General features: G+C 47.4%; 1 protein-coding gene across 1 annotated transcript in view; it reads right to left on the reverse strand.

Moving 5' to 3' along the window:
* The window catches only part of CASQ2 (calsequestrin 2), a 34,711-nt gene that overhangs the window by 3,956 nt on the left and 18,131 nt on the right, over positions 1-12,624 (reverse strand). Inside the window, exons 4-10 of the mRNA XM_064702658.1 lie at positions 12,490-12,601; positions 10,741-10,814; positions 9,845-9,975; positions 5,628-5,673; positions 2,895-2,949; positions 2,160-2,260; positions 1,747-1,821 (exon numbers count right to left, since the gene is read on the reverse strand). Coding sequence (XP_064558728.1) covers positions 1,747-1,821; positions 2,160-2,260; positions 2,895-2,949; positions 5,628-5,673; positions 9,845-9,975; positions 10,741-10,814; positions 12,490-12,601 — 594 coding nt within the window. The remainder of the gene's footprint in view (positions 1-1,746; positions 1,822-2,159; positions 2,261-2,894; positions 2,950-5,627; positions 5,674-9,844; positions 9,976-10,740; positions 10,815-12,489; positions 12,602-12,624) is intronic.

Raw genomic sequence — 12,624 nt, forward strand, 5'->3', positions numbered from 1 at the left:
GTCCATTCATTTCTCTCATGGTCTTAGGTGACAGGTGCTATTTTGGCCCTTTTTCCTTTTGTCCCTCCCTTAACAATTCTGCTAAGGAGCATTAACTCACTGGGTCTCCACTCTCTGGGGGTCTGCCCCATGGTCTGGTGGAGTACTGCTCTATTGCAGGAAAAAAGCTCACGTGCACCAGGGCTGAAACTACACCCTGACTCCCAACTCAGCCTCTCAGCCACCTCAGTGGGATGAGCAAGATCCAAGGACTCTGCTTTCTTCATGACACCATCGCTTTGCCTTCCCCACCAGGTCTCCTGTGTTACAGCCTTGCAGCATCTGTTGTAACAGGAGGCACAACCATCCAGTACACCCTTGCTGTCCCTCTTTTTCTGGGGCAGTACAGGAGAGAGGATGTGGAGGCTGGAAGCAACATCAGTGTTGAGCCAAACCAGCACCCAGCCCCACACATTTGTCCCAATTTTAAGTCTCTCTCTGCTCTCTTCTGATGAAACGTCAAGTTCGCTTATGACTCACATTTTTTCAAACATGAAGTCAAGCATCAATTTACAAACACTTCTGCAATGGAGAGATTTCTGTTTCCAGAGACACTTACATACCCACACAGGTTCATTTTAAAGAGATTGAAACAAACACCCAGCACTTGAATGTTAAAAATAAACTAAGGTAACAGTTTGGGCAGGAGCATGCTGCATTACGGGCTCTCTGATCATCTGGACTGTTATTGTCAGAAAGAAGAATGGTTTCTCTCTGTGTCAGGGCTGTTCCATTGCACTCAGCAGCCCTGCTGAGATCCCTGCTGGTGTGGGTCAGACGGGTCCCTCTCCCACCTGCCTTAAAAGCTCACAGGGCATGGGCAACCTGAGATCAGTCCCATGATTTCTGGTTTGAAGGCCACCACAGTGAAAACACAGGCTGCTGGAAACTCGTCCCAATAGCACAGCTGTGGGTGCTGTGGGTACTGTTCTCCCTCAGCTGTGCCAAAGTAGTGCCTCTGCCTCTGCAGCTGCTCCTGTGGGATGGTGTGGGAACCTTCACCAGGCGTGGGGCAGGCAGGTCTCCTCTTCCCACCCAAATCCCACCAGCACTCCCTGCACAGCAGTGGCTGAAGGGCAGGAGGGCCTGGATGAACCACAGTGCACCCTCCTTAGGGCAGCAGGATTCCTTGATTACCAGTTTATGCTGTACTTCTGTTAAAGCTGTGTATTTATTTAGCTTTTTTCAAGCTGTGCAGTTTCTCCCTGTCATCTGCTAGGGATAATCTTTCCCTCCTACACTCAAGCTGTGCCCTTTTGCTTCTGTAGAAAACAACAACCTCCTGTTACTCCTCTTCTCCTCCCCTAAGCATGGCTTTCTTTTCCCCCTACACACACTTTTTCTACACAAAGCCACCCAAGCTGTCGGAGCAGGGAATGGATGATGGTGCATGCTGTGAGTCGGGGTGGAAATACAAGATCTTGAAACCAAACTGGGCAAAGCCCTGAATCCCAGGCCACAGAGGCTGGAGCTGTCCCCAGCAGATGTGGTTTGTGTGTGATTTGGCAGCAGAAACACACTCAGGCTAAAGCCCTAAGCCTGACATCAGAGGTGTTACAAACCCTGCGCCATGTGGGATGGGTGAGGCCTTCATATTTTTTCCCTGTTCTACCTGCACTTAACACTGATTCCAGTGTCCCTCAGGACCCAACCCTTCCAGCACCCTAATTTTGGGATCACTGGATTTTCTGGGCACGTGCTACTCACATCTGTGACGTTCACCACCCCGATCTGTGGTCTGAAGAGGTCGATCTTGAAGGTCTTCTCCCAGTAAGTGATGAGCTGCAGGAGTGAGACACAAGGCTGAGTCAGGGGTGTCTGGGGAGTGAGGAATGTGCATCCATGTGTGCACAGGAGAAAGGAGAGGCTGAACAGAAGCTTGGGCTGCCACACATGGCAAAGGAAAGCGCCGACTCCAGGGGTGCTCCCAAGACAATGCCCACTTGGGAGGCAGACCCAAACAAGCAGCTTTCAAAGGCCTGTGGTCCAGTTTCCCATCCTTCCCTGTCCCACATTCCCTGGGGCAATTCCTGCACTCGTGTGGGCACTCCCCCACACCCCCTCATGCCCATCCCATCCATTAATTAAAGCAAGAAAGGCAAACAGCCTCTGCCACTCACCAAAGGAAAGTCATCAGGGTCAATCCAGACAATGCTCAGGTCGGGATTATCGGTGTTGTCCCTGGCAACCTGCTTCAGGATTTCCAGGAACTCAAAACCATCTGAAATGATATATGAACCACTGCAACTCTCCTGCAAATGCACAGGCACTTTTTGCTTGTGGGGTTTCCAGCTTCCCTAGCTCCCCTATGCACACAGGAGTTGTTTATAGTTCTCATTAAAATGCTGTCTCCCAGCGCTTTCTTTTGATAATAAGGCTTTTAATTTCAAGCATCCTCCTCGGGTATTGAAATTAGTTACACATGAATTAAGCCCCATAATCCTTCCGTGGAGTGAAACAATGTCACTATTTTCTTGTGGTGAGGAGGAACTGAGCCCTCAAGAGGCCAAAGCTTTCCGATTTGCTGATGGCTCTGAGAAGCGCCGATGGCACGGCTTTTCAGGAGTCGGTGGCTTTGTGTTTCCCACATGCCTATCCCACAGCCAGCCCTCAGCACTCTCCCAGAGCTGCGCAGCAAGATGGATGCAGAGTTAGGGAGCAAATCCTGGTACTGGGGCAGAAGGAATGATTTTTTTTTTCCCAGGCAATCATCCATTTCTATCCAAAATTTGAGTCCTGGCTAGCACACCTGCTAGCATAAACACTCAGTAGGCGTCTACAATGCAAACAAAGCAGATGAAAATGCATTTTCTTGAAGGATGGAGAGTCACACAAGGAAGAAAATGGGCTCCTACCTGGGTCATCTTCTTCAGCAAAGGCTACGATGTGAATGCCCTCCATGTCATCCTCCTGGAAACAACACAACTATTACTGACGGGCCAGGGAGGGAGGACAGAGTCTGGGTGGTTGCTGGAGACAGGAACAGTGGGATGCCTTCAAAAAGGGCAATTACAGAGGGAGGCTTGACTGGAGGCCCAGAAAGAAACCAGAAATGGGAGCTGAGGTGAGGTTGCCTCATGAAGGTATTTAGTGCTGAAGGGAGTAGTTTAGGTAGTGCTGCTGAAATTCTTTGGATAAAAAATAGGTGGGCACCATGATGGCAATGGCAAGGGAGCTTCTGATGATGTGAGGCAAAAGCTTCTCTGCAGAAAAGGTCAAGGGCTCTCTAGGATGAGAATAGAGGCTCCCCCTTCATGCCTGAGACCACATATCCTCATTAATTTTCAGCTCCCAGGGGATGGTTTGCAAGGAAGCAAATATCTGCCACCATGCTCAGCTCCTTTGGGGCCAGCAAAGGAAGTTTTCTCACAATATGAGAGACAAGGTGGCTCATTTGGGCCCCTATTTGGAGGTGAAGGGTCTCTGCTTTAGGTGAGGGTCTCTGAGAGCAGTGAGGGAAATTGAGTGGGGGGCTCATTTCAGGGCTCCAGTGAGTGGAGGGCAGAAATTACAGCCTGGTGGATTACTTTTCTCCATGAAACACATGAGTAATGATATTGGCAAAGGCCAATGGATCTGCTGGCCGGTTCATCATCTGCCTGCTATGAATGTCATCTCTGAATTATCCCATGGATCGGTTTCGCCTTCCTCACCTACTGTCGGTCCCAGTTTCCATTTCAATTGGTTTTAATGCAAGCAAAAATTCCCATCTAAATGCTAATTTCTTTTCCCTTCTGAGCCCAGAGGTGAAAAAGCCACCATCAAATACTGAAAGGGAAAAAAACCCTGAAAGATTAAGTGGAAAACATTATCTTTAAAAACAATAATGGATGCTCAGCCTTTGTGGATGTCTTCAGGGAATACGTTTTCACCGGGACATTCCAGGCAGATTTACTTGGGATTCAGACCACTTACAGCTGGCAAAATTTACACTGTTGCTTTTTCTTCATATTCACCAGCAGCATTGTCAGACAGCAAAATAAAATTTATATCTCTATATGCTACATATAATTACATGTATGTACTGATATAATGCAGCTCTATTCTGGCCTGGAAGGCAGCAAACAAAACTGGACTAACTCCAGTGAAGGCACTGAGGATGTTGTGACCTGGCAGTGAGATCAGAATCCAGCCCCCTGACTTCTGTAGGTATGAGCCCACTGCTCATGGCAGAGGCAAGCTCTGTATTCCCAGGCTGCTGGTTGAGCAAGCATCCCACCATTGGGAATTCACACTTTTCATGAGGCTGTTTTAGAATATAGCCTGTATGAAAGTGAAACCACTGCTTGTGTAATTTGGGCTTGCTCAAGTGCCATTAGAAACCTTGGAGGGGCTTTGGTGGATCTTGAAAGCTGTGTTCTATACAGAATCTGTATTGCAAAACAAAATGAAAAGCTATTGCGCCTAAGTGACTCATAACTCCTGGTTCAGCTTTATTACCTCTTGCCTTGCTGTATTAAAGACTCCCAAGGATTTTGCCACTTTGGAGTCCCGTGGTGTTTCATGTTACACAGCCAAGAAGGGGACATCTAAATGCTGTTATAAATGTGTCAAGTCTTTTGGAAGAATGACTGCATCTTCCTTAGTGTCTGTAAAGCACCTGTTCAGCCTTGCTTTACTGCATTCATCTGGCACTTGAGAGCCCCTGACTAGCTTTTAACACCATATTCACTCACAGTGAAGGGATAATTTTGTTATACACAATTTTTCCTTCATTTTCATCCTTCTTTTCCCCACGCCTGCAGACCCCAAAAGTCCTCTGTGTGAGATAGAGGCCAAAATGCAAGTTAGTTCTTCACAATTGCTGATTTGCATCTTGGTTGCACTGTGAGAAGTGCAGTCAATACAGGATCTGCTTTGAAATCTGTACAATTAACTGTACTGCCTGCCTTCACTTCTATTTTGAATTGTTCAAGTGCTCTTGTACTTTTACAAGGACACATAGTGACAGGATGGGGGAGAATGGATTTAAACTGAAAGAGGGTAGATTTAGACTGGATGTAGGGAAGCAATTCCTCACTGTGAGGGTAGTGAGGCACTAGAACAGGTTATCCAGAGGAGTGCTGGATGCCCCAGTCTCTGGAAGTGTGCAGGGTCAGGTTGGATGGGGCTTTGAGCAACCTGCTCTAGTGGAAGGTGTCCCAGCCACAGCAGGGGATTGGAAACAGATGATCTTTAAGGTCCCTTTGAACCCAAACGAGTCTATGATTCTGTGAGTTTCCATGAGACATCTGCACAGTGAGCAGGCCACAGAAATCACCCCACCAGCAGTTCTGGTGCACTTAGCTGAGATGGAGCATCCTTGGGCAGGACCACTCACAGGCCCCACACCTGCCTGGCACACTGCTTATGTTTCCCTCCTCCTTCTCTCTGTGAAGCAAGCAGGAGCCAGCCCAGCTCGCCATTGCTGCTGTGCAAAGCCCTTGAGCGCCCTGTTTGAACTGAGGCACCAGGCAGCACAGACAAGGCTTTCCCTTTTTCCCAGAAGAGAGAGAGTAGCTTTGCAAGGCAGAGGCTGCAGCTCTTGAGCAGCAGTTCCTTGTTGGAAGCTGGCAGGGGACACGATGGTTCCCACCACAGGTGCTTACCCACGTCTCAAACATGTCCTCGGGGCGCAGCTTCCTCAAGGTGGCCCTGCAAGGGAGACAGAAATGCTCTTTGAGGACATATCCAGCACTGCCACACGTGACACTGTCAGCAGCACGGGAAAGCCACCATGGGCAGGTTTGGCTGGTGGCTGGAGTCAGCCACCACATTTTGAACGCAAGAATGGGGGCACTGTAGGTCAATTTATGCCTTTATTTTTGGTGATAAAACCCTGCCCATGGCCCCATTGGAGTCACTGCAGCCACTGTTTCTGCTTGGGAAGATGAGACACCTCTCTGTTCTGGGATGTGCTTGTGAATTTGTCCCACATGGCAGACTGGTCTGCCTGTCCTGAGAGCATGAGACAACAATCACTTTTGTTTTGGAGTCCCTGGGACATTCCTAATGGGCTCTGGCCCCCCTTTCTCCTGGTTTCACCCCATCAAAATTTCAGAACAGAAATCTTTCCCACCTCTGCGGAAGCAAAGAAGACAGAATTAACTCTGGGAAGAAAATTTGGACCCTAACAACTACTGACAAGAAAATTTAAATGCTAAGACTGGTCAAAGAATTTTTTTTTTTTGAGAAGTAGTACATAAAGGAAAAAAGATTAATTTTCAGACACATCTGTAGCAGGAAGCCTGGCAAGCTGAGAGCTGATTGGTGTTAGAGGGGCACTCAAAGAACACAAAGCCATAGAAGATAAACACAAAGCCATAGAAGACAAACACAAAGCTATAGAAGACAAACACAAATCATCCTTTACACATCTGCTTGCTGCGGTATCAGCTGTTTGGGGAGGGTCTCCCTGGCTGACCTGCCCCAGGACCTGCTGCAAAGAGAGGTGTCAGTCTGTGAGGTTTTAGAACAGATTGGTAGGAGTGGCAGCGTGTTGCCAGACCCAGGTGGAGTAAGTGAGATGTGTAACCTGTCACTTCAATTTGCCTAACAAACAGAGCAATGGAAACAAGGAAACATTTTGTAGAGGTTCCTAATGGACCTTAGGAGCCACAGAACTGAGCTCCAGTTAGATCAGAGAAAGACAATCTCCTGTGGATTAATAACGTTGAGGGGTGGAAATGAATGGTCAGTTTTCATGACAGAGGGAATTCACCAATTAAGATTCATAGCATATTCTTTGGCATGATCATATGCACAACATATCCTCACATAATCTGAAAAAGATGGGAAATAGGAATATGGCAACATTTGCTTATCATATCCAATTCTTTGGCAACCAACAAAGGCCTGACTACCAGTTGATACAGAAGATCTCCCGAGACCTGAGTGTCTGCATGATAGACAGACATACAGCAAGTAACACACTTGAAGAAAACCAGCCCTGAGTGTACAGGTGCAGCAATTGGTTCTAAATTAGTTGTAATTAATTTTTGCCTCTCAGGAAAGGAGCCCAGGTGTCACAAATTGAGAAAGAATCAGCTCCAAAGGAAAAAGGCCAAAAGAAGGTTGCAAACAGTTGGGAAATGGCCCAGGAGTAAAACAGACCATTATGGCAATGGACAGCTACAGTGTGAGCCATGACAGTGGAGTTATGTGCAGTTCTGGTCATGCCATCTCAGAAACTATATGGATAACTGAAAAAGGCACTTGGAAGCGTGGGAGTGAAGGTATGGAAGGACCTCTATTTGGTGAAGATTAAATAGATAAGAATTCTTTATCTCATGAAAGAGGAGACCAAAGAGGGTTTTGACAGGTATTCTAAAAACTGGGAACAGTAAAGAAAACGTGAATAGCTTAGAACATGGCCACGGCTCTAATGACATCAAGGTTGCAGATTTGATCCCTGCACAGGTCATTCACCTAAGAGTTGGACTTGATGATGCTTGTGGGTCCCCTCCAACTCAGAATATTCTGTGATTCTCTCTCTAGCTTAAGTATTAATCATTGTTCCTCTTAAAAAAGAGTTAGTAGGTGCCCAGAGAAATTATTAGGTAGCAGGTATAAATGAAACAAATAAGAAAGGTCTTTTGATACAATGCATATTTTAGCTGTTGAATTCATTACAATTTGGTACATTCAGCATCAAAACAGAAATAAGGTAAAAGGAGCTATAGAAATTGAAGAAATAGCCACTAAGCACAAGATCAGGGATACAGTTTTTGAACCAGCAAGTCCTTTCATGGTTGATGGTCCAAAACTAGAGATTAAATCAGGTGAATGAGTATTATGTATTTAAGTGTACTTGTACTTGGCTTTTAAGACACTTTCCCTAGCTGTTCTCTGGGGGAAGCTGTTGGAGAAAGGAAACTCAGTGGGAAGGATCTGGGCACACCCACGTGTGCTGATTGCTGTGTTGACTCCGGGTACTTCCCTGTGTTGGAGGAGTGAGGCAACGGGGGTTTCGGTTAGTAAGAGAGAGCGGAACTCAGCCCCCATGTGGCTACACCACAATGCAGACAAGTGGGGTTCCAACCCCAGCATTTGCATGTGAAAGAGGCACCAACCCAGAGACTGCACCTTGTAATTTGTGTTTGTGCCACTGAGAGTGAAATCTGGGCTGAGCCCTTGGAGTGGCAGTGACCACCGTGCTCAGATGGGCACCCACCTGTGCAGCCTTGCAGGGGTCACCCCATGGTGCTGAGCACCAGCTTCCTGACCTGCTGTGGAGAGCATGGACCTTCCCAGCCCAGCCTGCAGCTGCCAGCTGAGCTATCTGTAGGGAACCAGCACATGGCACCTGCTGAGGTTGCTTCATTTTAATCTACAGATCCTCTCCATGTCTGACCAATTCCAGCCTGTGGCTTTAGGCCCTTTACTGCTGGCAAGGCAGGATGAAGCACTTCTGCTCTGAGAAGCTCAGCATGAGCTACTGGGAACATATTGCTGTCACTCCAGGCTTCTTTCCCTGCCATGGCAGCACCTTGGCAGGTTTGAGATTTCAGACATAATGTTTTATGGACTCCTTTTAATTATTTTCTGAGCTTTGGCACTTGCAAAATACATGGCCATCCCCTTGCTTCTACCAAGCACTGCAAAACATCCTGAATTATCTAAGACTTGGAGAAATTCCACTGCAATTTTGTGCTGGTGAAGAGTTTGCCTTATTAGGATAGAATTTAGATGGCTGTGTCTAATCAGCCTTCTGATGCTGCTGCTTGACAGAAAGAGCTTGGGGAAAGGAAAATGGGAAGGACTAAGGCCAAGAAGCCTAGAAGGTCAGCAAAGTGAATTGTGGCTACATGGAAGATAGAGGAGCCCTTCATATTTCAGAAAAAGCAGAGAACTGTTTCTGGTGAGTCTCAGATTCTGGAGATGATCTCAACCTCCAGCTGAGCCTGATTTGAGATCCCCTTTTGGTATAGATGGTCCTGCTTTCCTCAAAGTCGTCTGGCCCCTTGATTGTCTGCTGAGAAGTGCAGTTGTAGGAGCAGCAGGCAGCCTGTGTCCCTCTCCTGAGGCATGGTTCTAAGGGTATAAAAATACAGCACCTCTGGGTAGCTGGGCCCAATACCTAACCCTGTGCTTTTACACATGATCAGCCTCTCCAGTGGCTTCCAGACTATTTTTGTAGCTGAGTCCCTAAGCAACTGTGCAATAAACCTGATTGCAAAAAGCATGAGCATCCACAGCTCCTGCTGAGTTGATCAAACACTGTAGGTGCTCAGCATGGTTCCCACAAGAGGCTCAACACAGCCATAACAGCTGTGGCTTCTTCTCTGTGCCTACGGTCAGCAGGAGCCTCTTATGCCATTGTGGTTCCTCTGAGCTTGGTCTGAGCTCAGAGACTGCCTCCAGACATATCTGACACCAGGAGAGGGATACACCCGTTAGTAAATCAGTAAATCTGCTTCTGGGAAGGAGGGGATTGGACAGGATTTGGATTTGGATTTGGCTTGAAAGGCCTTGGAGAGTGTCATCTTCTGTACAGACCTAAATTAAAAACATGGGCAATAGGGCAAGGATTTCACTCTCCACTGCTTTTTGAGTGAGGACTAACCAGGGAGGAGGAAGAGCAGGAGAAGGGAAGCTGTGTTATCCCAGCTCCCTTGTGGTGAACTATGACCGCTGCGCAGATACTTGCACCTCTGGGAGTAGGAAAAAACCAGCAATTTCACAATTTCAAAGCTGGGTCAGAAAATCATCAAAAGTAGTCATCATCCTAATGTTTTTTGAGAGTGATGTCCTAGAGAGGCAAGGTCACAATGACAGACACCTTAACCCACTTATTTTGTTCAGGAGCATCCTGCATGCTACTTACCTTCTGTGCTCTCTCACAAAATCAACCAGCTCCTCTTCTGAGTAAGGCTTATCAGGGATGTGGACAGGCTCATCCATAAAGGGTTCGTAGAAGTCCACCTCATTCATCTTTAGGCCCAGCTTCTTGGCAACCTGTGGCAGTGCAGAAGTCACAGGTGAGAGAGCCTGATGGGCCTCTTTGCCTACCCAGAGTCTTTGCTGCTGGCAGAGCTGAGATCAAGGTGCTTCTCCCAGAGCGTGCACTCCTAGGGGTGGCCCACAAAATAGGATGGATCCCTCCTTGTTTAAAAATCCATTGATGCCCCCTACACTACTGGTGTCAAGCACCGGGGCACAGCAAAGCCACAGCCCAGGGCCTGTGACCAAACCCACATCAGGACCTGTCTCCATGCTGCAGAAATTGCCTTCTGTCTTGCAACAGGGCCAAAATATCAATGCAGACACCAACACCACTGATGCTGTTGAGTCAGGGACAGAAAGAAGACTCCAGTCTTCAGGTGGATCAGAAGGCAAAAGTGTTTAATGAAAGTAGTGGGTCTTTTTATAATGTGACTTGTTAAGGTGATACTTGATCGGTCTCAAAGTAGAAATATCTCACACCATTGGTGAACTATGAATAGCACACTTTGGAAAACCATATCTATAAACAATGGTTACAGAAAGAGAGATAATTGTTTGAATTTTTTCACCTAAGTTTCTTACAGCTTCTACACAGCTTTCCAGGATTTTCCCGGGAAAATGATGTCTCTCTCTATTCCGAGGATATGTAATTGCTACACTCCACAAAATCCAGGAATGCTGAAGCTGAAACTAGACAGTAGATCTGGGAACATCCTGAGCTCTCAGCAAACAGGTGGTGGCAAATGTGAGCTACCATGAAGATGTGTGGATGCTTACCCCTTTGTCAAAGGTGGCAAAGAACTTGACATAGGGCTGGAATTGTTCAGCAGCTTCTTCAAATGCCTTGAAATCTGAAAGGAGAAAAGGGAAATGAAGAAGATATTTCACAGACTGCTGGCCACACTCTGATCAGCCCAGAAGGTATTGGGGGAAGAACAAATACAAATTACTGCAAACTCCATCAGATGATTGCCCAATGTTTCTTCCACCCTTCCAGGGTTTACAAAGAAGGATGATTTCATGTGCAGAAACATGCTGTGCAGTCCCACAGTGTTCAGTAAAGCTGCAGAGCCCTGCATGCCACACTTAACTGGGGCTGAAATCAGCAGTTCTGTGAAGCAGGTCAGGGGTAGTTCAGCCTGGGAAATACATCCTTAAGGATTGCTGCCATTCCCTAACAGTCACCAAGGGTGATCAGGCAGGCTTCCCCCACTGCAGGAGAATGGGCAGGAACCAGGTAAGTTTTTACTGTAACTGCTACCAGGTCTCTCTGAGCCTCAGGGTTCAGGAAAGATGCTCTCAGCCTACCCAGGGGATTTTACAACAGGCATTTCTCACCTTTCTTTCAGTCATTATTACTGAATAGTGTTAGGATCACAGCCCTGCCCAAGCTGCCCTGCAGCCCAGTTTGAGGAAGATGAAGGGAGAGGTGGGTGGGCTGTTGCATTGCAGACCTGGGGATATGTGGTTTGTTCACTTAGGAATACCTGTCTTTCTGCTAAAGGCAGGACATGCCAGCGTGGGGTGCACACTGCCAGCACTGCTCAGAAAGCAGGGAGAGCACTTGGGGCTGGCACAGGAGACTGCAGGGCTTGACAGGGAGATTCTAACATGAGGATTTTTCTAGGCTGGTGAAAGCTGGGTTTGCCCAGAGTGGTCCCTGTGTAGATGGGAGAGCCTGGCCAGAGAGTGAGAAAATGAGATTAGTTTACCCACAGTGGACTTGTGAGGCTTTTTAGGGAGTTGTAGAGAAATGATGATAGCTTGTCTTTATAAACAACTTGCAGGTGGTGTTTTCTTACTCTGTTTTTTTTTTGTTCTTCTTAAGGACTATTTGTGAGAAAGATGTTTTTGTTAATTAGCTAATCAAGCGGAATTTATCTAAACTGTTTATAAAAAGAGTTTTTCACATTAAAGCTGCTGTTGTGCAAACAAGCCTGCTTGGAGTCCGTGCTGCTTTCTTATTCAACAGCGACATCCCTGAGTTGCACATCCCTCAGGGCATGGGAGCAGCCTCTTCCCAGTCTTGGGGTCAGCAAGGAGGAACAGGCCAGTGCCTCTGCCAGGCTGCTCCAAAGGACCCTGCTCACTGCTGCTGATTGTTTGCGACGATGGTATTTAATGAGTCCCCCTTTCCCTTCCCTCCTCCCTCCTGTGATCCTTTGGGCTCACTGCTCACAGGGAGGGGCGCTTTGCTCCTTTTGGTTGCTCTCTCAGTGTAACTGTAACCTCAGCTGATTTTTGGGTGAGGCAAACTCACTTTTACTGCAAGAGCCCTGGATTATGGCCCTTTTCTCTTGCCAGCAGACACCTTGCAGAAGGGTCACCGTTGTTGGTGTAGGCCTGGGCTCACACATTACACCAGCAGAAACCTGCCTGCAAACACACTCATCCTCCAGCACTTTTCACTCTGTCACAGGCTGCCATGTACCACACCATCCTTCATGTTCACGCAGAACAACCAGAGCCCAGCCCCTGGAGCTCCCAGGCAGGCTCCAAAGCCCACGAGGAACACGTTTATCTTACGTTCTGAGTCTTCTCCCTTGAAGTAGCCAATGAGTTTGATTTCGTCGTCGATCTGGTCAAAGGCCTGAAGCTCCAGCTTGCTGTTGATGATCTCCACGGGGTCCTCCAGCAACTGCCATGACAAATGCATGTGGT

This window comes from Zonotrichia leucophrys, chromosome 1 (genome assembly GCF_028769735.1).
Source record: "Zonotrichia leucophrys gambelii isolate GWCS_2022_RI chromosome 1, RI_Zleu_2.0, whole genome shotgun sequence".
Classification (NCBI taxonomy): Eukaryota; Metazoa; Chordata; class Aves; order Passeriformes; family Passerellidae; genus Zonotrichia; species Zonotrichia leucophrys.